General features: G+C 45.2%; 1 protein-coding gene across 4 annotated transcripts in view; it reads right to left on the reverse strand.

Annotated features, from left to right (window-relative positions):
- Positions 1–25,075, reverse strand: part of LOC126198890 (semaphorin-2A-like) — a 1,278,287-nt gene that overhangs the window by 22,226 nt on the left and 1,230,986 nt on the right. For all 4 annotated transcript variants that reach the window (XM_049935505.1, XM_049935503.1, XM_049935504.1 and 1 more), the window contains 2 exons: positions 22,371–22,522; positions 12,826–13,026 (listed from right to left, as the gene is read on the reverse strand). In XM_049935505.1, coding sequence (XP_049791462.1) covers positions 12,826–13,026; positions 22,371–22,522 — 353 coding nt within the window. The remainder of the gene's footprint in view (positions 1–12,825; positions 13,027–22,370; positions 22,523–25,075) is intronic.

Below are 25,075 nucleotides of genomic sequence, written 5' to 3' on the forward strand. Positions count from 1 at the left end.
ATAGTGTGTAATAGGAAGCTAGGAAGAAAGTACATCATGATGGCGTCTGCCTGCAACAGCAGCGGAAATATTGGTAATTTTATCACATACGACGCGGCCACACACCTAGAAATACGTTATTGAAATGGACCCCGGACTCTAAGTCTTTGTGTAAACAAGCCCACTATAGCGATTCTACAAGCGATGAATAGCGGGCGAGGCTGACACTGCGATCAGCGATAATATGGCTGTGAAGTTCAAAAATATAAGAAAGTAATTTTTTTACATGTGAAATGGTATGAGTGTGAGCACTGCATCCTTCCTGGTCGTGCTGAGAAAGTGTTATGAATTTATTCCTATAGACAGTGGAAATTAAAATGAAGTGTCGTGCCTCTCCCGCTTCAAACCGGACCGTTTGACATCCTACCCCCCTTACAAGTGCTGAGGAAGGTAGAATGACGCAGCTGGTACCCCATTTTTCAATCAGATTCTCTTAAATAAACAAGAACGTATTGACATTCTGCTTTTTATTTTTTATTCCATTCTTTTCCCTGCTGCAGGAGAACGTGTAACTCATGTGAAACGAAATGTATCGGCCAGTAAAACTTATACATAAGATGGAAAACTTATACCTAAGAGCGAACTTCACACGCAAAAAATTTTGCATGTGCTTCAGAAGTGCAACATACGGTTTCCAAATAATAACGAAGACACTTTACAGCATCTTTCTCCGAGCTAAATCACCTTATAAACTACGTTTTGGAAATGACAGATTTTAAGTGCGTATTTTTCGTGTACAAGTAGGATCATTTTGAACCTCTGTATCTCGAAAACGGAGAAAGATACGAAGAAAAATTTCATTAGAGTGGAATTTGGGTGCGTAGATCCCGAGAAATCAGTACCCGGAACAACCACCTCTGGCCGTTATAACGGCCTTGATACGCCTGGGCATTGAGTCAAACAGAGCTTGCATCGCGTGTACATGTACAGCTGCCCATGCAGCTTCAACACGATACCACTGGTGATCAAGAGTAGTGACTGGCGTATTGCGACGAGCGAGTTGCTCTGCCACCATTTACCAGAGGTTTTCACTTGGTGAGAGATCTGGAGAAAGTGCTGGCCAGCGCAGCAGTCGAACACTTTCTGTATCCAGAAAAGCCCGTACGGACCTGCCATATGTGGTCGTGCATTGTCCTGCTGAAATGTAGGGCTGCGGAGGGATCGAATGAAGGGTAGAGCCACGGGTCGTAACACATCTGAAATGTAACGTCCACTGTTCAAAGAGACGTCAATGCGAACAAGAGGTGACCGAGAAGTGTAACCAATGGCACCCCATACCAATGCGCCGGGTGATACGCCAGTATGGCGATGACGAATACGCGCTTCCAATGTGCGTTCACCGCGATGTCGCCAAACACGGATGCGACCATCATGATGCTGTAAACAGAACCTGGATTCATCCGAAAAAATGACGTTTTGCCATTCGTACACACAGATTCGTCGTTGAGTACACCATCGCCGGCGCTCCTGTCTGTGATGAAGCGTCAAGGGTAGCCGCAGCCATGGTCTCCGAGCTGATAGTCCATGCTGCTGCAAACGTCGTCCAACTGTTCGTGCAGATGGTTGTTGTCTTGCAAACGTCCACATCTGCTGACTCAGGGATCGAGACGTGGCTGCACGATCCGTTACAGCCATGCGGATAAGATACCTGTCATCTCGACTGCTGGCGATACGAGGCCGTTGGGATCCAGCAGGACGTTCCGTATTACCCTCCTGAACCCACCGATTCCATATTCCGCTAACAGTCATTGGATATTGACCAACGAGAGCAGCAATGTCGCAATACGATAAACCGCAATCGCGATAGACTACAATCCGAGGTTTATCAAAGTCGGAAACGTGATGGTACGCATTTCTCCTCCTTACATGAGGCATCACAACAACATTTAACCAGGCAACGACGGTCAACTGCTGTTTGTGTATGAGAAATCGGTTGGAAACTTTCCTCATCTCAGCACGTTGTGAGTGTCGTCACCGGCGCCAACCTTGTGTGAATGCTCTGGAAAGCTAATCATTTGCATATCACAGCATCTTCTTCCTGTCGGTTAAATTTCGCGTCTGTAGCACGTCATCTTCGTGGTGTAGGAATTTTAATAGCCAGTAGTGTATGACCAAGGCTGCGAATCTTACGGTGTATTTAGAAACGGTAGAAAGCCAGTAAGCACTGCGGCTGCGTCATCTGCCATTCCATTATGAGGAGCGGCGCGGAAGAAGCGCCGCCGTCCAGATGTGCTGCCGGTTACTTGCGAGGCGGCGCGGGCGGAGCAACAGGTGCTGGGGGCCGCCTGCAGCCGGGAAGCCGGCCCCGCCCATTCATCACGGCTTGTCGCGCGCCCATCTGGGACACAGGCCCGCCCGCGCCGCTCATCTGGCGAGGAGCTGCGGTGCCGACACAGCGATAACACCCACGACAACCTGCCCCCGCCCAGTTTTGCTGCACTGGCCTGAGGACTCTGGGAAACCGGAAGGGAAGAGAGTGGAGCCGTCTGAGATGTGGTGCTGCCGAAGGATGCTGAAAATTCGGTGGACTGACAACGAATGAGGAGGTCCGCTTCAGAGTCTGCGAGAATAGGAGTGTGTCAGAAACACTGACTACATGAAGTGGCAGGGTGGTAGGACATGTGATAAGTCACCAGGGAAATACTCCCATGATAGTAGAGAGAGCCGTGTATGGTAAAATCTCTAGGGAAAGGCGGAAATTGAAATATATCCTACAAATAATGGAGCAATAAATGCAAGTCTTCTGGTCCAGACTGTATACCAATCAGGTTCCTTTCGGAGTATGCTGATGGAGTAGCTCCATACTTAACAATCATGTACAACCGTTCGCTCGCCGAAAGATCCGTAACCAAAGACTGGGAAGTTGCACAGGTCACACCAATATTCAAGAAAGGTAGTAGGAGTAATCCACTAAATTACAGGCCCATATCGTTAACGTCGATATGCAGCAGGATTCTAGAACATACATCGTGTTTGAACATTATGAATTACCTCGAAGAAAGCTGTCTATTGACACACTGTCAAAACGGGTTTAGAAAACATCGTTCCTGTGAAACACAACTAGCTCTTTATTCACATGAAAGGTTCAAATGGTTCAAATGGCTCTGAGCACTATGGGACTCAACTGCTGAGGTCATTAGTCCCCTAGAACTTAGAACTAGTTAAACCTAACTAACCTAAGGACATCACAAACATCCATGCCCGAGGCAGGATTCGAACCTGCGACCGTAGCGGTCTTGCGGTTCCAGACTGCAGCGCCTTTAACCGCACGGCCACTTCGGCCGGCCCATGAAAGGTTGAGTGCTACTGACAAGGGATTTCAGATCGATTCCGTATATTTGGATTTCCGGAAGGCTTTTGACACTGTACCACTGAAGCAACTCGTAGTGAAATTACGTGCTTATGGAATATCGTCTCAGTTATGTTACTGGATTTGTGATTTCCAGTCAGAGAGCTCGTAGAAATCAACGGAAAGTCACCGAGTAAAAGAGAAGTGATTTCTGGCGTTCTGCAAGGTAGTGTTATGGGCCCTTTGCTGTTCCTTATCTGTACAAACGATTTGGGAGACAATCTGAGCAGCCGTCTTCGGTTGTTTGCAGATGACGCTGTCGTTTATCGACTAATAAAATCATCAGAAAATCACAACAAACTGCAAAACGATTTAGAAAAGATATCTGAATGGTGCGAAAAGTGGCAATTGACCCTAAATAAGAAAAGTGTGAGGTCATCCACATGAGTGCTAAAAGAAATTCGTTAAACTTCGGTTACACGATAAATCAGTCTAATCTAAAAGCCGTAAATTCAACTAAATACCTAGGTATTACAACTACGAAGAATTTAAATTGGAAGGAACACATAGAAAATGTTGTGGGGAAGGCTAACCAAAGATGCGTTTTATTGGCAGGGCACTTAGAAAATGTAACAGACCTACTTAGGAGACTGCCTACACTACGCTTGTCCGTCCTCTTTTAGAATACTGCTGCGCGGTGTCGGATCCTTACCACGTAGGACTGACGGACTACATCGAAAAAGTTCAAAGAAAGGCAGCAAGTTTCGTATTATCGCGAAATATGGGAGAGAATGTCACAGAAATTATACAGGATTTGGGCTGGAAATCATTAAAACAAATGCGTTTTTCGTTGCGACGGAATCTTCTCTCGAAATTCCAATCACCAACCTTCTCCTCCGAATGCGAAAATATTTTGGTGACACCGACCTACATAGGGAGGAATGATAACCACGATAAAAAAAAAGAGAAATCAGAGCTCCTACAGAAAGATATAGGTGTTCATTCTACGTCCTATACGAGATTGGAATAATAGAGAATTGTGAAGGTGGTTCGATGAACCCTCTGCCAGGCACTTCAATGTGATTTGCAGAGCATCCATGTAGATGTAGATGTAGAGCAAGTGCGATCTTGATGCTACTATGAGGTGAAGAGGTTGTAGCAGGAGAGCAAGTCGTGACGACTCGCATCAAACCAGGCGGAGGCTGATGAAACGTAAACCCAATGACAAAAGAAACAAGGAACTCTCACCCCTTTCTCACACTCGCACTCTCTTCGTATCTCTTCGTATCATTTCCCTCTCTTTGTATCATCAGTATTCCAGCTGATCTGACGGTGTCAACCTCCTCTTCCTATATTTTGCCAGTCCTTCCGCATCTACATAGCTATTATACCAAAGCTGTTTCATAATTGAAGTACACATGTTCCAGATTTTGTATTCCACTGGTAAGTGGAACTTCAAGACAGACAAATTTGTGTTAAAAATGGCGAAACGTTGTGTTTGCAGCTTATCACTATATGACTTTGCTTTGTACGTCGAAAAGCTATAAAAGAAGTGAATTGAAGTATGCACAGATGAAAAAACGTTCGAGAGGAACAGATTCCTATGCCGAGGTTTGCAGAGGACACAATTTATTTGGTCGGTTATAAGGAAGATCTGGTGGAATTAATGGACAACATGCTTAGCACGGAGTACAGCATCAAAACTGGGAACCACACAATACTGAAAGAATGATATTTAGGAAGCAATATTACATAGAAATGCTGCAGTAGGTCAGATATCAGAAGTAGATTGGTACAAGCGAAAAACGTTGTAGTCAATAGAAAGGACAGCTCTACTCGTAATAGATATTGACATGGAACTGAGGAAGAAGTTTCAGAATGTCAGGTCCTCGATCATAGTGTTACGCAAGTGAAACTTGAATTATCAGGAGAATAAGAAACTGGAAACACCTCAAGTTTGCTGCTATCGAAGAATGTGAACTCTCAGGCGCGACTAGTGAGCTTCCGGATTTTCTGCCGAGTAGTTGTTTTCATTTCATGCACAGTATTTCGACGACGGACCCAACAATCTTCATCAGATGTTGCGAGTTCTGTTGTTACGTGCACTCGCAGCCTGGACTCCAACCAGTCTGTGGTCTCACAGTTTGTCTCAATCCGCTATTCCCGACGGACGACATGCCCGTTTATGCTCTTCTGCTCTTCAGAGTTCGCACTGATATTCCGTGCTATGTTAAATGCTCTCAGCATTTACCAACTCTGGTGGATGTGATGGCTGGAGGAATTTGAGTGCCGCACCCAAAGCGTTATTTAAATCTAAACCGCAATCCCTTGTTTATTAGGTTTTATGACGTCTTAATTTAGATAGACTCCTTAATCATGCTGTCCCATAAACCTGGCGTCTGCACCCCGCTACTGGTCTCATGGTATTCCATTTAGTGACTATATTCGAGGCAGCACTCGGCAACAGCTGATTTCCTTGGTAGTTTTATTCGTGTTTGCCACTGATGTTCCTTCCATACCTCCTCCACCGTTCTGATAGTCAAATGGCTCTGAGCACTATGGGACTCAACTGCTGTGGTCATAAGTCCCCTAGAACTTAGAACTACCTAAACCTAACTAACCTAAGGACATCACACACATCCATGCCCGAGGCAGGATTCGAACCCGCGACCGTAGCGGTCGCGCGGTTCCAGACTGTAGCGCCTTTAACCGCTCGGCCACTCCGGCCGGCCTTCTGATAATCGCAGTTATGACTTGCCGCATAGAATGCGACATGCATTCAGCTTTCAGAGACCTATACCGTCTTTAACATTACAAAGAACATCTATTATCCTTAAAAGGGTAGGCCACGGCAATCGGATGACGGATTTACTTCAAACTTCGTGCATTTTACTAGTCCATTAGGACAACATACTAAGCAAGTAGTAAAGCGTACTAGTTAGGCGATTTCTGGAAAATCGCAAGAGACGCTTTACGTGGCAATAATGCACCGGTGCGATACGACTGCCAGCATGAGATGGCGGCGGTCATGTGGTTAGCGTTGAAGCTCCGTAATCAGTGGATTGCTGGAGCAATTCCAGTTCATGTGTTTTCATTATTTTTATTTATATTTATTCAACACTAGTCTTATACATATCACATTTGAAAGATAATATGGTGAAAAGATAAGTGTGTTTGTAAGGAAGTTTTATTGAATTCTCAATGTTATTTAGTTTTTAGCTATTATTTACTATTACAACAAATGTTATATTTATAATCATCGACAAGTAATACTAGCACAGCGAATGTTATGTTTATAATCATCGACAAATAAGCGACCAAACGCATAAAATTTCCCTCAAAATGTATGACTGTCCTGATTTCCGAAATCCCTTATACCTGCAATCGGGTAAGGTATGATGAACTGCTTTGCACCTGGACCCTTTGATCTGCAGACACACTTTTCATGCACGACTGCCAGACATGGAAAGACCAAGTCCAACATTGATAAATAAACGCGTAAATGGCTTAATTCAGTGATACAATGATTTACAATATGCCAGAATGTGAGGGTAATGTACGATCAACCGTCGGGTGTGCTTTCCACATTACAAGTTGAAGAATGGTATTTTTCAGTCACGGAAAACATAAATTAAAACGTCATAGGCTCCATCGAATGAATCCAATGTTTCCGCATGCACAGGGAATTTTTAGAGTTTCTAAACGAAAACCAAAATTCATTGACATTTTGAAATATTTCTCTTTCTTATGGCAGTTGGATGGAAATCATGTATAACGCAACATTTTCGTAGCTTTGGCGACAATTGGCAATATATGACTCAACGTATCTTAATAGCACATTCACTAGAACAAATTTCTCGTTAGTTGTCAATAAAATACGATCAAGTCTGAGGGCTCTTGACAAAGTTTTTAACTCTTCTCTAGAAATAAAAGACGCATAATACATGTTGTGTTACTAAAAACGACTACTGTCCATACATCGAAAGTAATCTCCGGGTTTCCTGAAGGTACTTGCCCATTTCGTTATTACTTAAGTTGAAACATCATCAGCTGGTCGCAGTTCGTGGCCAGTGATCCACCATAGTTGCCTCGGCACGGGATTTGGATATCGTCGTTTTCCCATGCACGGTATACCTTAACCACGGCGGCGCGCGAATAGTTTACAAACTTAGCTGCATCGGAAATGCTTCCACCTTCGGCCCGACAGCCGATAATCATGACCTTCTGGACATAAGATAAATGACTCCGTTTCTGCAATACCACAACGACTGCAGTGTTCTCCGCACTCTTTATATACCCTCCACTGCCGCCTCCAGTCTATTGGTGGCTATTGAACAATGACGCCGAACATAGACGGTGGTCACATTTACGTGACTGGACCATGTATCTCAGTTATGTTTCAAGTTATTATCTTTTATGTAACGAGGGAGAGGCTCCGTCCCCGCCGCAGCCACAATGGTACACAACCCCACGACGACTACCGCAGTCCACTTTACCCCTCCGCCGCCCCACACCGAACCCAGGGATATTGTGCGGTTCGGCCCTCGGTGGACCCCCAGGGAATGTCTCACACCAGACGAGTGTAACCCCTATGTTTGCGTGGTATAGTAATGGTGATATACGCGTACGTGGAGAACATAGTGTGAGTCGGAATAAGGGGAACCAGCCCGCATTTGCCGAGGCAGATGGAAAACCGCCTAAAAACAGTCCACAGACTGGCCGGCTCACCAGACCTCGACACAAATCCGCCGGGCGGATTCGTGCCGGGGACCGGCGCTCCTTCCCGCCCGGAAAGCCGCGCATTAGACCGCACGGCCAATCGGGCGGGCTATCTTTTATGTTATTGTACGTTTAACCCGAATAACCTGTACATTTATGCATGGGAATATAAACTGGAAAAGTAGAGAAACCTGAAATACGAATTAATAGAAAGAGCAATATGTGTGATACAATCTGCTAGCCCTAGGAAGTGTTGAGGGGAAAAAGGAAGAGTTTATTCCAATAAACATAATTGTAAACTGAATTTTTGATCATGTATTGGTCATGGTTAGCACTGTGAATAATGGATATCATTGAATAACATCTCCTACGGTTGGAAAATCAGAAGTAATGAGAATATCTGCAAGAATACACCGGTACTGGCAAATCGAAGGATAGTCTTCTCTGGACTCTGCTACCGAATCAGTGGAAACAGGCAAAGAAAACGAATATTCGTGTATTTCTCGAAAAATAAGTCAAAACAGTCATGAATTACAGATATATGGACAGAATTTTAAATAATGCAAAGAAACTTCTTTAACAATAAAATACTATATTTTATTACTGTTCAAGACAAAAATATAAGATGTTAGGAGCGACATGGAGAGAAGAAAGGAAAGTCGATATAGGGAGAAGATTAAGGAGTACTGTAAAAATAGGAAACGACAGAGACAGAAGAAGAATTGAAGTTGTTGCATGACAATAGGTGGTCAGCTCTAAAATTTAAAACAAGACATACTTTAAGACAATCTCGTATAAGCAGTGAATGTTTTAATCATTAGCTCAAGAAAATTAAGTTACATAATTAATGTTTTGTTTCTTTCGAGATGTGTGTGCAATCCTGGTGCACACTGAAAGCTCCACGGTACAATAGCGCAGAACGCAGCTAGAGGACCGAAATCAAAGTGGCGCAGCCGGTCTCCACCTTATGGATGGAGATTTCAGTGTATACTAGGACTGCACATATGTATACATGCAAAGAAACAAAAATTATATATATATGTGAGTCACCTAATATTACCGCTGGATATATTTCGTAAACCACATAAAATACTGACGAATCGATTCCACAGACTGAACGTGAGGAGAGGGGCTAGTGTAATTGGTTAATACAAACCATACAAAAATGCACGCAAGTATGTTTTTTAACACAAACCTACATTTTTTTCAAATGGAACCACGTTAGTTTTGTTAGCACATCTGAACATATAAACAAATACGTAATCAGTGCCGTTTGTTGCATTGTAAAATGTTAACTACATCCGGAGATATTGTAACCTAAAGTTGACGCTTGAGTACCACTCCTCCGCTGTTCGATCGTGTGTATCGGAGAGCACCGAATTACCTAGGGATCCAAAGGGAACGGTGATGGACCTTAGGTACAGAAGAGACTGGAACAGCACATTACGTCCACATGCTAACACCTTTTTATTGGACTTTTTCACTGACGCACATGTACATTACCATGAGGGGTGAGGTACACGTACACACGTGGTTTCCGTTTTCAATTACGGAGTGGAATAGAGTGTGTCCCGACATGTCAGGCCAATAGATGTTCAATGTGGTGGCCATCATTTGCTGCACACAATTGCAATCTCTGGCATAATGAATGTCGTACACGCCGTAGTACACCTGGTGTAATGTCGCCGCAGGCTGCCACAATACGTTGTTTCATATCCTCTGGGATTGTAGGCACATAACGATACACATTCTCCTTTAACGTACCCCAGAGAAAGAAGTCCAGAGGTGTAAGATCAGGAGAACGGGCTGGCCAATTTATGCGTCCTCCACGTCTTATGAAACGCCCGTCGAACATCCTGTCAAGGGTCAGCCTAGTGTTAATTGCGGAATGTGCAGGTGCACCATCATGCTGATACCACATACGTCAACGCGTTTCCAGTGGGACATTTTCGAGCAACGTTGGCAGATCATTCTGTAGAAACGCGATGTTTGTTGCAGCTGTTTGGGCACCTGCAATGAAGTGAGGACCAATGAGGTAGTCGCCAATGATTCCGCACCATACATTTACAGTCCACTGTCGCTGTCGCTCTACCTGTCTGAGCCAGCGAGGATTGTAGTCATCACCATGTAATTGCTGATGTAGCAACACATGAAACGGGTGAAAGCGGTGACGATGCAGTATGCGCATGAGACCACTTTGAATCAGTCCACCGGCTCTCGCAATGTCCCGTGTACTCATGTGTGGGTTCATGGCAACAGCAGCTAACACACCAACTGCACCCGCTTCTCCTGTGACGGGCCTGTTACGGACCCGTTTGCGTGCTACGAGCATACCTGTTGCATACAGTTGGCGGTAGATGTTTTGCAATGTGCAGCACGTTGGATGCTCTCTGCCCGGGTACCGTTCTGCATACACCCTGCAGGCTACAGCTGCATTTCGTCGACACTCGCCATAGATGAGTATCATCTCCGCCTTTTCAGAGTTCGAATACACCATTGTCACAGTTCCTACAACACTACACTCTCACAGACGTCTGGTAACACGGTGTACTACAGTTGGTCTGCGTGCGGAGACGAATGCAGAAAAACAATAGCAGCAAGCGCTACATGCGGACACTGCGACAGCTAGACCGAACCACAACAGTGCACTACAGCCACACTCGAAAACACGGTCGCCATTGTAAAAATGTCCCTGCAGATGCTACTCGCCGACCGTGGCCCGCTGTTTGTTAGAACACGCAACTGAACGTCGGAGGTTTCAAGCGTCAACTTTAGGTTACAATATCTCCGGATGTAATTAACATTTTACAGTGCAACAAACGGCACTGATTACGTATTTGTTTATACGTTCAGATGTGCTAACAAAACTAACGCGGTTCCATTTTAAAAAAACGTAGGTTTGTGTTAAAAAACATACTTCCGTGCATTTTTGTATGGTTTGTATTAACCAGTTACACTAGCCCCTCTCCTCACGTTCGGAATGTGGAATCGGTTCGTCAGTATTTGATGTGGTTTACGAAATACATCCAGCGGTAACGTTAGGTGACTCATCCTGTATATACAGGGTGTTTCAAAAATGACCGGTATATTTGAAACGGCAATACAAACTAAACGAGCAGCGATAGAAATACACCGTTTGTTGCAATATGCTTGGGACAACATTACATTTTCAGGCAGACAAACTTTCGAAATTACAGTAGTTACAATTGTCAACAACAGATGGCGCTGCGGTCTGGGAAACTCTATAGTACGATATTTTCCACATATCCACCATGCGTAGCAATAATATGGCGTAGTCTCTGAATGAAATTACCCGAAACCTTTGACAACGTGTCTGGCGGAATGGCTTCACATGCAGATGAGATGTACTGCTTCAGCTGTTCAATTGTTTCTGGATTCTGGCGGTACACCTGGTCTTTCAAGTGTCCCCACAGAAAGAAGTCACAGGGGTTCATGTCTGGCGAATAGGGAGGCCAATCCACGCCGCCTCCTGTATGTTTCGGATAGCCCAAAGCAATCACACGATCATCGAAATATTCATTCAGGAAATTAAAGACGTCGGCCGTGCGATGTGGCCGGGCACCATCTTGCATAAACCACGAGGTGTTCGCAGTGTCGTCTATGGCAGTTTGTACCGCCACAAATTCACGAAGAATGTCCAGATAGCGTGATGCAGTAATCGTTTCGGATCTGAAAAATGGGCCAATGATTCCTTTGGAAGACATGGCGGCCCAGACCAGTACTTTTTGAGGATGCAGGGACGATGGGACTGCAACATGGGGCTTTTCGGTTCCCCATATGCGCCAGTTCTGTTTATTGACGAAGCCGTCCAGGTAAAAATACGCTTCGTCAGTAAACCAAATGCTGCCCACATGCATATCGCCGTCATCAATCCTGTGCACTATATCGTTAGCGAATGTCTCTCGTGCAGCAATGGTAGCGGCGCTGAGGGGTTGCCGCGTTTGAATTTTGTATGGATAGAGGTGTAAACTCTGGCGCATGAGACGATACGTGGACGTTGGCGTCATTTGGACCGCAGCTGCAACACGGCGAACGGAAACCCGAGGCCGCTGTTGGATCACCTGCTGCACTAGCTGCGCGTTGCCCTCTGTGGTTGCCGTACGCGGTCGCCCTACCTTTCCAGCACGTTCATCCGTCACGATCCCAGTCCGTTGAAATTTTTCAAACAGATCCTTTATTGTATCGCTTTTCGGTCCTTTGGTTACATTAAACCTCCGTTGAAAACTTCGTCTTGTTGCAAAAACACTGTGTTCTAGGCGATGGAATTCCAACACCAGAAAAATCCTCTGTTCTAAGGAATAAACCATGTTGTCCACAGCACACTTGCACGTTGTGAACAGCACACGCTTACAGCAGAAAGACGACGTACAGAATGGCGCACCCACAGACTGTGTTGTCGTCTATATCTTTCACATCACTTGCAGCGCCATCTGTTGTTGAAAATTGTAACTACTGTAATTTCGAAAGTTTGTCCGCCTGAAAATGTACTGTTGTCCCAAGCATATTGCAACAAACGGTGTATTTCTATCGCTGCTCGTTTAGTTTTTATTGCCGTTTCAAATATACTGGTCATTTTTGAAACACCCTGTATATTCCGAGATGAGATGTGACTACTCCCCCTTATGACCAGGACGATGCCATATTTTTCATTGCTAAAGTACATTACAATTGTGAAACTTGTTCGTGCCACATCTTAGTGGGATACCAGTGTTTACTGAGCCTCTAGCCGTGCTCGCACAGTGCAGCGCTTCGCTCACCTGAAGCGTATGTGGTAGCGGCCCCTGGCGTCGCTGTAGTGCAGCCAGGAGACGGCGCGGCCGGCGAGCACCTGCGGGGCAGCCTGCTGCTGGCTGAGGCAGCCCAGGTGCACGCTCTGGCCCCACGTCACCGTCAGCCGCTTCTTGGGCACGCTCGTCTCGCAGGGGCCGCGCGATCTGTTCGTCACGTCCTGCAGCAGTCTGCGAGAAAGACAACACGGCACATCAGCTACCTACGGTCTTCACCTCAGAAGTACAACTTATCAAAAGCTATAAGAGGCACAAGAGGATACGAGACGTCTTAAGGTAAGCAAACTGGACACAGAATGATCAGCAGTAGACTTGAAACATTCTTTCCTCCGTCTTTTCTCTAACGATTATTCCGTCTAGTACGGACTCCGTCTTTTTCAAGATTTGGCAAATTTTATTTCATTATTTACATTTGTGGCCAGATGTCCTTTCAGACGGCACTGTCGCCAAGGTAGTACGAAGGTCACTCCAAAAGAAATGCAAACTATGTTTTTTTTTTTTAAACCATCTTTTATTCTACACGTTTGAAAGTTTTACAGTGTGTAGATACATCCTTTAGGAACAATATTTTCATATCTCCACATAATTTTCATTCCTCTTAACTGCCTTACACCATCTTGGAACCACCGCCTGTATACCGGCACGGTAAAATTCTTGACCAACCTGTTGGAGCCACTGTTTGGCAGCGTGCACAAGGGAGTCATCTTCTTCAAACCTAGTTCCACGAAGAGAGTCTTTCAGTTTCCCAAAGAGATGATAGCCACATGGAGCCAGGTCAGTACTGTAAGGCGGGTGTTTCAGTGTTGTCCATCCGAGTTTTGTGATCGCTTCCATGGATTTTTGACTGACATGTGGCCGTGCATCGTCATGCAACAGCAAAACATCCTGCTTTTGCCGATGTGGTCGAACACGGCTCAGTCGAGCTTAAAGTTTCTTCAGTGTCGTCACATATGCATCAGAATTTATGGTGGTTCCAATTGGCATGATGTCCACAAGCAAGAGTCCTTCGGAATCGAAAAACACCGTAGCCATATTTTTTCCAGCAGAAGGTGTGGTTTTGAATTATTTTTTCTTGGGTGAATTTGCATGATGCCACTCTACTGATTGCCTCTTCGTCTCTGGTGAAAAATGATGGAGCCATGTTTCATCACCTGTCACAGTTCTTCCAAGAAATTCATCTCCACCATTCTCGTACTGTTAGTTCGCTGCATTCCGTTTTTCTTGTTTCTTTCTGAGCCACTGTCAACATCCTGGGAACCCACCTGGCACAAACCTTTTTTAACGCCAACACTTTCAGTATTCTGCAAACACTTCCTTCCCCTATCCCAACGTAGCGTGACAATTCGTTCACTGTGATGCGTCTGTCAGCAGTCACCAATTCATTAACTCTCTGCACATTGTCTGGAGTGTGTGCAGTACGAGGCCTGGCACTGTGAGGGCAATCCTCAATATTGCCGTGCCCGCTTTCATCACGTAACCTGCTTGCCCACCGACTAACTGTACTGCGATCGACAGCAGCATCTCCATACACCGTCTTCAACCTCTTGTGGAGGTTTCCCACTGTCTCGTTTTCACAGCACAGGAATTCTATGACAGCACGTTGCTTCTGACGAACGTCAAGTGTAGCAGCCATCTTGAAGACATGCTGTGACAGCGCCACTCACTGGAATAGGTTGAACTAAGTTTGAAAACAATCAGGAAGGATGTGTCTACACAGTGTAAAACTTTCAGACATGCAGAATGAAAACTGTATTTTTACAAAAAGAGTGTACATTTCTTTTGGTGTGAGCCTCGTATAAAGCCGGTTTTACCTGAGCGACTTTCTGGTGAAAATCGATTTCTCGTTGTGGACGCGCGTCATGTGCTTGCGTGTAAATCACCAGCCAACTGGGTGTGGAGTCCTACGAACTTGAGTACGCTGCAAACTGCGATTGCACAGAAACAGAGACCATCGGCTGGCAGTGGAAGTTAATCTACACCCGCAGAGCTCACTACAATTATAGTAGTGGCTTTTGTGCATTTGTGGTGTGTTCTAAATACTTGTTGTTGCCTTTGTTTTCGTGACACATTGCGAAGGTTTCACCAACGCATGTTTTATCTTTCCTTCTAATATGCTCCCACGAGGCAGACGAAACAGCCGCAAGCAGAAACGTACCGGTATTTGCCAGTGAGCGAAGAAAAATCTTACATGACGCATACAGAAAAACGTAAAAAGATAAGTGTTTTTCAATGAAAATAGTTTCGACAGTAAAAATGTCAAAACGATATAATGAGAAAAAATTTTCGATTTTATTTGGCATACAAAGAATAAGCAGAAAATGCACTATTTACTGTCCTGCAAATATTGTTTTACGTGTTTGTAAGTATAGATTTTCTCGAGATAGAAATAAATTTAGACATTTTTCAATGTTAGGACGACAATATTCTTATTCTTCCAATTGTCAGGAGTGTGGAGAATTTACCATACGACCTTTGTTAAGAATATCCACTTTCTTTCTTTTCTTTATTTCTTTTGCTTGTCTTTCCCGCGGATACGCAGGGTCGGAATGGTTAATCGGATGTGGCTATGTTAGTTGAAGGGGTGGCCGGATGCCCTTCCTGCCGCCACCCCGTATCCCCCGGAAAGGAATTAGTGTAACCCAACTGTCTGCCACTATTGTGATCCATAGAATAGTGGGAAGGTGTTGAGATATCTGCGAGCCGTGTAACTGAGGCGGGACGTGGGGACCAGCCTGGTATTCACTTAGAGGGATGTGGAAAACCGCCAAAAAACCACATCCAGGCTGGCCGGCACACCGGCCTCCATCATGAAACTGCCGGGCGGATTCGATCCGGGGCCGGCTCGCCTACCCGAGTCCAGGAAGCAGCGCGTTAGCACGCTCGGCTAATCTGGCGGGTTAAGAATATCCACTATTAATACATTTTTTTATTTTAACAAGCAACTCGAAAGAAATGATGGCCGTAGAAAACAGAGGGCATTCCAAATGACAAAAAACATGTACAACAGAAAAACTTTTTCCTGGAACACAAAACTAAGACAAAGAGCAGTAAGATCTGAAATACGTACTGCTATATCTGCTGCATATTTGCCTGTTCTCAATACTTGCGTCTGACATTTGATGCTGATCCTTCCATTGGAGTGAGTCGAAGTCCGCGAACAATAGGTTTCAAACGACATGAAGAAAGAAGGCATTCGTCAAGACAGAACTTGGTCAGATTTTTTGAGATCCTCCGGACAACAGTGCCATCAACAGTGCCTCAATTTTACTCGAGATTATGACTTTACCCACTTACCTTCGAGACATATGGTGGGTGATGAGATGAAATTTTGGTTAGTAAAATAGTGAGTATACGCCGACATACACTGAGGTAATGTCTTTAACGTTTTATGTCTAGAACAGCAACAATGATGCTCTTTTCTCGGACAAAGCAATACGTAATAGGTGTGGTTCCGGCTTCCTGTGAATCGTTCTGAATGGAAAATGTGGCTACTGTTAGTTTACAGCGTTGGAGAAGGTATAATACTAGTAATCATTTTTCTCACTTTATGCTGAAGAGTATTATTGGACAAAAATTCCTGTTTCTCGTTACTCATGTGGTCGTTATTAAAGCACATCAAAGAGAACATTCGTTTCGGAAACTCGCTGTATTCACTGTTGTCCGCTGCCACGACAGTTAAGCGTCGCCTACAACAGAAATATACATCGTGAGGTTGCTTTCGACACGCCAGCGACTTCCGCAGAGGGCTCTGAAGTAGACGTCAGCGTAACGTCAGAGTAACGCCAGCGGGACGCGTCCAGCTTTCATCCAGGCGCACTTCACTCCCATTTTTTTACGAGCGCTGAGACAAAGACGCGTCCAGCGCTTGACGCGCCCAGCGCCTTTTACTGTCAGCCATTCATATGAAAATTTATTCATGAGATCAGAAATTCCTGATACGCTCGCCCGTGCGGACGTGCCGGCCTGCACAATAAAGTTGTTTACGTCTGCTGCGGACGCCAAGCCACGTCACCGCGGGCGAGGAAATCCTCTGAAGCGTCGCTGCACGCGTGGCGTTATTCTTTCGCGCAAGTACGCTTAGCTCAGCCTTTACACAGTAGGAGCTAGGGATCAAACCTATCTTTCTATACGTTCTACTGTCTCAGAGCTGTAGAGCGTCATATTTTAATTTTCAGCTACCCTATTATGTCAACTTCATGTTGTTGTTAGGGTTTTCAGTCCAAAGAATGGCAGTGAAGTTCTCCATGCTAGTCTATTCTGTGCAAGCCTCTTCGTCTCTGCGTTAACCTGTTTACTTCCTCTTATAATTTTTATCCCCTCAAACTTGCTCCCTTTGCCAACGATTCAGTACCTCCTTATTCGATCTACCCACTTACTCTTCAGCATTCTTCTGTGGTACCACATTTCAGAAGCTTCTATTCTCCTTTTCTCTTCGTTGTTTTACTTTGGTACGAGGGTACACGCCATAAAAATACGTATAGAAAATACTTCCCAACATTTAAATTTCTAGTCTATTACACAAAATTTCTGTTCCTCAGAGATGCTTTTCTTGCTGTTGCCAGTCTGCATTTTATATCCTCTCTACATCGGCCATAGTCAGCAAATAGAAAAACTCTTCTATCTCTCTAGTGTCGCATTCCTAATATTATCGTGTCAGAAACACACACAGGTGCACAGTTAACATGTCATGTAGTATTTGATCAAAATTTGGATACTTCCAGTCCATTTTCCGTCACTTGATGAAGGTCTTCTGGAATACAGGAGGCTGGACACAGCCGACACCGAAGCCTCTGTTGGACAGTCTGGACTTCTCCATAAACACAATTAATATTGTTTTCTGTACTGCAGCCCCATCTTGCCAGATTAGACGTTGATCTACACACCCCTCATCTCAGCAGTGGTAGTAAATACCTTGATGTTCTGAGGAAACTCTTCCTTGACTTCAATCGCTGCGAATGCTGTTTATGCCCGTACAGGGGATGGGTTTGTTCTTGTTGCACTTTTCTCTTGGAATGGTAGGTGATGTTATTCCTGCAAGGTAGTGAACCCATTCGACAGGAGTAGATTTTAAACAATTTCATAATTCTGCATGTGTCGTTGAAATTCTGCATGTGTCGTTGAGAGCTACGTCTACCTGTTTGGCATGTGATGAATGATACCAAACAGGACTAGCGTACTCTGCTGCAGAATAGGCTAATGCAAGTGCAGAGGTTCGGATGGTTTCAGATTGACTGCCCCACTGTGATCCAGCCAGTTTTCTTAACAGATTGTTCGTGGTGGAAATTTTCTACTTGCAAGTCATACAATGTCTCTTGAAAGTAAGAGATCTGTCCAGCGTCACTCCTGGGTATTTTGGAGTCTAGCAACGTTGTAACTCAACTCCTGACCATCCTACCATCAACTTACGAGCAGCTTTCCTATTTCTCAAATCAAAAGCGCACACTTGAGTTTTTCAGGAGTTCGTTTTAAGCTGTTTTGTGCTATAGTATCTTGACAGATCTGTAAGGGCGTTCGTGAGCATTCACTCTGCTGATTCAAAGTCTGAGCTCTGAGTGGCAAGAGCAAAGTCATCGGCATATAAGAAACGCCTGGTGTTGGGGGCTATAGGCCGGTCGTTTGTATACATGTTGGATAGGACCGAAACCAAAACGCTTCCTTGAGGAAAACCGTTTTTCTGTAATCTCTTTCGACTGTGCTGCCCTTGAAAGTCCACGAAGAACCTGTGGTTTTGCAGAATTGCTGTGATGAACTTAGTTAGACTAAAGACATTGGTCATATTGTATACTTTGAGTAATAGTAGCTGGTGGCTGACAGTGTCATAGGCCGCTGACAAGTCGACAGACACCACCCCCGTCACCTTATGAGCTTCAAACCCATCTTCTATGAACTGCGTAAGATGCAGCAGCTGTCCAGCGTAGCTTTCACCAGGACGAAATCCAGCTTGTTAAGGTATTAGCAGGCGATTTAAGATCATTCTTTTCAGCACTTTTTACGGACGGCAGAGCAATGAAACTGGCCTAAAATTCTTTGGATTGTTCCCTTCTTTACTAGATTTCAGCAAGGCAATCACTCGGCTCTTGCGCCATTCTAAGTTCTAGGGGACTGATGACCTCAGATGTTAAGTCCCATAGTGCTCAGATCCATTTTTTTGAACCTTGGCAAATCAACGTACTGGACTACGATTCCCTCAGAACTCCAAGACTGCGTTTTTCACTCAACGTTCACCAACAGAGAAATGAAAGAAAGTTGTTTTTAAGTAATTGCCGGCCGAAGTGGCCGTGCGGTTAAAGGTGCTGCAGTCCGGAACCGCAAGACCGCTACGGTCGCAGGTTCGAATCCTGCCTCGGGCATGGATGTTTGTGATGTCCTTAGGTTAGTTAGGTTTAACTAGTTCTAAGTTCTAGGGGACTAATGACCTCAGCAGTTGAGTCCCATAGTGCTCAGAGCCATTTTAAATAATTGTCTGTTGAAATAACCGCTGAGGGATTGAGAAGGAACTTCAAACCGTGGGATTCTTTGAGGTTTCCGTTCACGTCACGTGATGAACGAACCAACAAGCTAAAAGTGCAACCTGTCTACCGCGTTGCACTTCCACCTGGACCAACTAACGACTCGATTTATGACGTTCGCCACATCATGGACACCACGATCCAAGTCGAAAAATATCGTCCAAAGGACGGACCATCACAACGTAAGTGTTGCTAACGCTTCTTCCGCACAGCCAACTACGGCTCAGTAGCGCCCAGATGCGTCAAATACGCGGGCCACCACCCGTCCAAATCCTGCACTAAGCCAACAGCGCAGAAGCCTAAGTGTGTGAACTGTGGAAGCAACCATTCCACCACATCGAGAGGGTGTCCCAAAGGCGCTCAGACTTATACTGCAGAAGAACAAGCAGCTTAAGCACGCCAACAATAACCAGCCACTGCTCCTCTGCCACCAAAAGAGGACAATCAGAACTGCTTTCCTCAATTGCCGAAAAGGATGACTTCAGCAGAACATACTGGTCGATCTTCAGCACGAACTAGCGGCCGCAACGCACCTACCAACACACCTTCAGCACAGGAATCGTCCGACACTAGCCACATCATTCAGATGTTCTAAAGCATATCGGAATTCAGAACATCACAAGAAGGGCATTTTTACCATCCGTAAGGACACTTATTGGAAATTTAAAGATGCAGGGGACACTCTCTAAAAACTACTCATCCTCTCAGAAAGTGTTATGAAGATCTCCGCCCCCAATAATGGCCCATAGACCTTCACAACAACAAGACCACACACTTTGCATAATTAATGCCAATGATGTTAGCATGAACAGGAACATTTTCTCATTCGTTAAAGGTGGACATCCTGTTTATAACGGAAACTCGATTGCGACCAATTCAAACATTTGAGCTTCTGAACATGGTTGGTTACAGGACAGACGGAGACAATGGCCGGGGGGTGGCAACGCCATATTTCTTCACAAAGTCATCACGCACGTACCACAAACACTTCCTTAATTCACATCTCTTGAGGCAACAGCAGTGAATGTCTCCACTTCTCATGACATTGTCACGATGGTGTCTGTATAAAAATGGTTCAAATGGCTCTGAGCACCATGGGAATTAACTTCTAAGGTCATCAGTCCCCTAGAACTTAGAACTACTTAAACCTAACTAACCTAAGGACATCATACACATCCATGCCCGAGGCAGGATTCGAACCTGCGACCATAGCGGTCCTGCGGTTCCAGACTGTAGCGCCTAGAACCGCATGGCCACCACGGCCGGCTGGTGTCTGTATACTTAAGCTCGCAACGACAGTTCCACGAACAAGATCTCACCACTCTTTGTGACCGATTTAACAAGATCCTCATGCGTGGCGACCTAAATGTCAAACATTGCGGTTGGCGCAACAACCCAAGAGGAATATGACTCCACGACATTGAAGAACGGCTAGAAGCCATGACCAGAGGTCCTGAAGAGATGACCCACGTCCCAACTCACCCCCACCATCAACTGGATGTCCTGGGTGAAGCTATATTGAAAAACCTGCGACCAGATTTACAGCTCCCTACTGTTATAGACCTGACTTCGGATCAGCACCCTTAAACTAGCTCCATCCAGGGGGCTACTGCCTACATCTCACAACAAACTGGGAACACTTCAGCTCATGGCTAAATAACAATTCTCGTCCAACGAAGTTTCCCGCAAATTGTCCACATTTAACAAAATCATTCTGTATTCAAGATGAAGCCCTCCTCCACCGACAAAATGTCGGAGGTTTTTCGTGGATGGTTTCCGAGTATTTCGGTATAAGGAAAAAATGATCACCAGAAGACCATTAAAGAGTATTCATGTAATTACGGTTTATAACATTGTTGAAGCCCTCTTGCCCACATTTTGTCGTTTTGTCTGTTGGATTTCGTCTTGGGATCTTCAGTCGACGTTTCTTTAATGATTTCCTGGTGCTGGCGAAACTTCAGAAACATCACAAACAAATGTCGGACGCAGATCCCGAGACGAAAGCCAGTAGGTATTTATTATTTATTCGCTTCATAATCCCAATTACATTTGTCTGTGAAAATGTCTTCACAACAGTGAAAAGCCCGTTCTATGCAATCAGCTAGACCTATAGCACAAAAAATATGCGAATGGAAAAGTACTACGATGTGATTGCAGTTGCTCAGCACTACGGCTTTGTAACATGTTTCCATTGCATTCAGTGAATCCATACACAGGGTGCTATCGGCCAAATTGTCATCAGTAACTATATGCACACCACTACATATCACCACAGCATACAAATAACGCTGCTGGAAAACAAACCGGAGATGGAACGGAGTAGTACTGAATGAAAGCTTGAGGGCGAAGAGTAGAGCAGACCATGAGGTCGTCAGCCATGAGTTGTTCCTGGTTCGTTTCCAAACAAGACATACAGCGCATGTCGTCGAATTTGCATACATATTTTCAGTTTAATATGGATACAAAGGTATTTAGGATTGCATTATTACACTTTTTATATGTAAGTTTTATGTAGTTTTGAAAAGTGTCACTTATTTTTGGTTTGATGGATCTAAAGAAGAATCTTTCTGATAGTCGTAATCGGGTGATCAATAATACTTTTATGTGACTTTGCAAAAACAGACATAATGTCTGATGGGATAGAAGCAATCAATGATTGTATAATGTTACTTATAATCCGTCTTGATTGCAATTTTTTTTATTCATATGACCGGTTTCGGTTCATCCAGAACCAACTTCAGATGTGATATTTCAGTTACAGGAGTAACCCGTCCAAATCCAGCAACTTTCACATGCTGCGTCACACAAAATTTTATGTGACGCAGCATGTGAAAGTTGCTGGATTTGGACGGGTTACTCCTGTAACTGAAATATCAGATCTGAATATGGTTCTGGATGAACCGAAACCGGTCATATGGTTAAAAAAAAATTTGCAAGCAAGACGGATTATAAGTAACACTTTTGTGTGAGCCTGTAATAAAAAAGTGTACAAATGGCGTGACTCACCCGGGGGCGTACAGTCGGCAGACGCCGTCTCGTCGGTCCCAGCCGCAGTACGGGTCGGTGACGCACTGCAGGCAGTTGGAGTGGCGACGGCCGCAGTCGGCCAGCAGCAGCTGCCGCACGCGCTCGTCCGTCGCCACGTACAGCGACGCGTGCTGCAACACAGACGCCGAGGAAGCTGTAGGGCGAGACTACACGGGTACATGGCAGCAGAGTCAGGCCCGCGGGGTCTATGGGTCGGTGCCGGCTGCAAAGTGTCTGAAGATGAGCGTACGCATGATAGCTCAAGCACTGCTGTATCAAGTGCCGAGCACGTCGTGGTGGGCATCAGCAAATACAACGCACGAAAAAAAAAAATAGTACATCTGGAAAGATGACGTCGGACCTAGTGACTGCATATGCCACCTGAGATATAGTGGACGTAATGATAATGGTTTTACCATCGTATGCCAATAGACAGCATAGTGGAATAGCTACCAGAATGCCATTTTTGTCTCCTCCATAATAGGGAATGCCCACAGACGTAAGGTTCTGTGTAGAGGAAACGTGTGAAGCAAGCAGTTAACCAAGCTACTGAAATGCAATCCCGCTACCTACAGCCATAGCACTCCGTCTTCAGGTCACGAGTGGCCTACCGGGACCATCCGACCGCCGTTTCATCCTCCAAGGAGGATGCGGTCAGCACACCGCTCTCCCGGTCGTTATGATGGTATTCTTCACCGAAGCCGCTACTATTCGGTCGAGTAGCTCCTCAATGGGCATCACGAGGCTGAGTGCACCCCGAAAAATGGCAACAGCGCATGGCGGCTGGATGGTCACCCATCTAAGTGCCGGCCACGCCCAACAGCGCTTAACTTCGGTGATCTCACGGAAACCGGTGTATCCACTGCGGCAAGCCCGTTGACCACCTACAGCCATAAGCGCGTTTCAAAGGGGTCAAATTGTGATCTCCCGGGTGGCTGGATGGTCACACTAGCTGGACGTGCAGCGTCAGCTGTGCAATGATGCTGGGTATCAGAAGTCACGTGAACATTCTCACACTCATAGAGTAGGCTCTGGATGTCCACGCAGCACAGACGCTCGCCAGGGTCATCGTATTGTAAGCGCAGCAGTGGCAGATCGTACGACTACCACAGCACAGATAAGAGAGCTTGTGAGTTCACACTTGTCAACGTAAACTGTTGGAAACTGTTTATTAGCAGTGAGAGTATGGACACCCACACCTCTTGGCTGTCTTCCACTCACGTCACAGCATCGACATGCACAGCCCGACTGGTGCCTTCAGAGCTTCACTTGAGGGATGGAACGGCGCGCCGTGGTCTTCAGCGATAATAGTTGATTCTGCTTGCACGAAAACGGTGCTCGCTTGCACGTATAACGTAGATCTGCTGAGCGCCGTCTCTTAGAATGCATTCCAAGGCACACTGGCTCCACACCAGGGCTTAGAGTCTGGAGTGCAATAAACTACGTTCACCTTTGGCGTTTCTGAAGCGGACGCTAACCAGCGCTTGGTATGTGCAGAAAGTCGTTAGACCCGATCTTTTGCCTTTCTTGCAACAGGAAGGTGATCTGTAAGTAATAAATTTCAGCTATCAGTCGTCCTTTGGAATTTTTATTGGCAGATCTACATTTCAGCTAGAATCTAGCCATTCTCAATGGACATCCTTTTTTGGTAAATGCATGTAATGCCTTTTGGTCTGGCTTTGTACACAGTTCATTGAATATTCATTGAGTATTCAATGTACTGTGTACAAAGCCCAACCAACAAGCATTACATGTATTCACCAAAAACGGATAGTGCATTGAGAATGGCTAGTTTCTAGCTGAAATCTAGATCTGCCAATAAAAATTCCAAAGGACGACTGATAGCTGAAATCTATTATTTACAAATCAAAATAACGGTCGCTGAGTGAGACAGCCTCTGAATGGAGGGTAACCTGATGGAGAAGGTGATGTTCGAACAGGATAAAGCTCGACCACACACTAACCGCGAAGCTCAACGGGCTCAGCAAGACGTGCGACAATTTCCCTGGTCAGCACCATCTCCAGACTCGTCTCCAATAGAGTATGTGTGGAATATACTGGGACAGATGAGACGCGTGCGACTCGTCAACCAAAAATTCTTCCAGAACAGGTCGAGCAGGCGTGGCATAACGTATCCCATGCCATTATTCGCCATCTGTACGGCAGAGCTTGCATTGCCGCCAGTGGCGGCTACATCACATATTAATATGGGTGTTTTAGCATGGGTCGATACCCGATACTTCAGAACAGCTTGCGCTAGTGATCTGTAAATGTAATCATTTCATGTAGTCTATGTGCAGTGTTGTATAATAACTCATAAGTGAACTGAAAATTCTAAAAGAGTGTATTTTTCTTCCTGCATTGTATTTCTTAACAATCACAGCAACCACAAGCTCTAGAATTATGCATCAGCTACCATCTGTCTAGAGACCAGCACGTACGATGGCCAAAGTCTTAATTATCGTATCGGAAAAGTAAAGCTAAGTAATTTTTTTTCAGGTGCACAGGTGCAGTCCTGCTACACATTACCGAGCGAGGCGGTGCAGTGGTTAGCTCACTGGACTCGCATTCGGGAGAACGACGGTTCAAACCCGCGTCCTGCCGTCCTGATTTAGGTTTTCCGTTATTTCCTTAAATCACTTAAGGCAAATGCTGGAATGGTTCTTTTGAAAGGGCACGGCCGA

The sequence above is a fragment of the Schistocerca nitens genome, chromosome 8 (assembly GCF_023898315.1).
Source record: "Schistocerca nitens isolate TAMUIC-IGC-003100 chromosome 8, iqSchNite1.1, whole genome shotgun sequence".
In the NCBI taxonomy this organism is placed as follows: Eukaryota; Metazoa; Arthropoda; class Insecta; order Orthoptera; family Acrididae; genus Schistocerca; species Schistocerca nitens.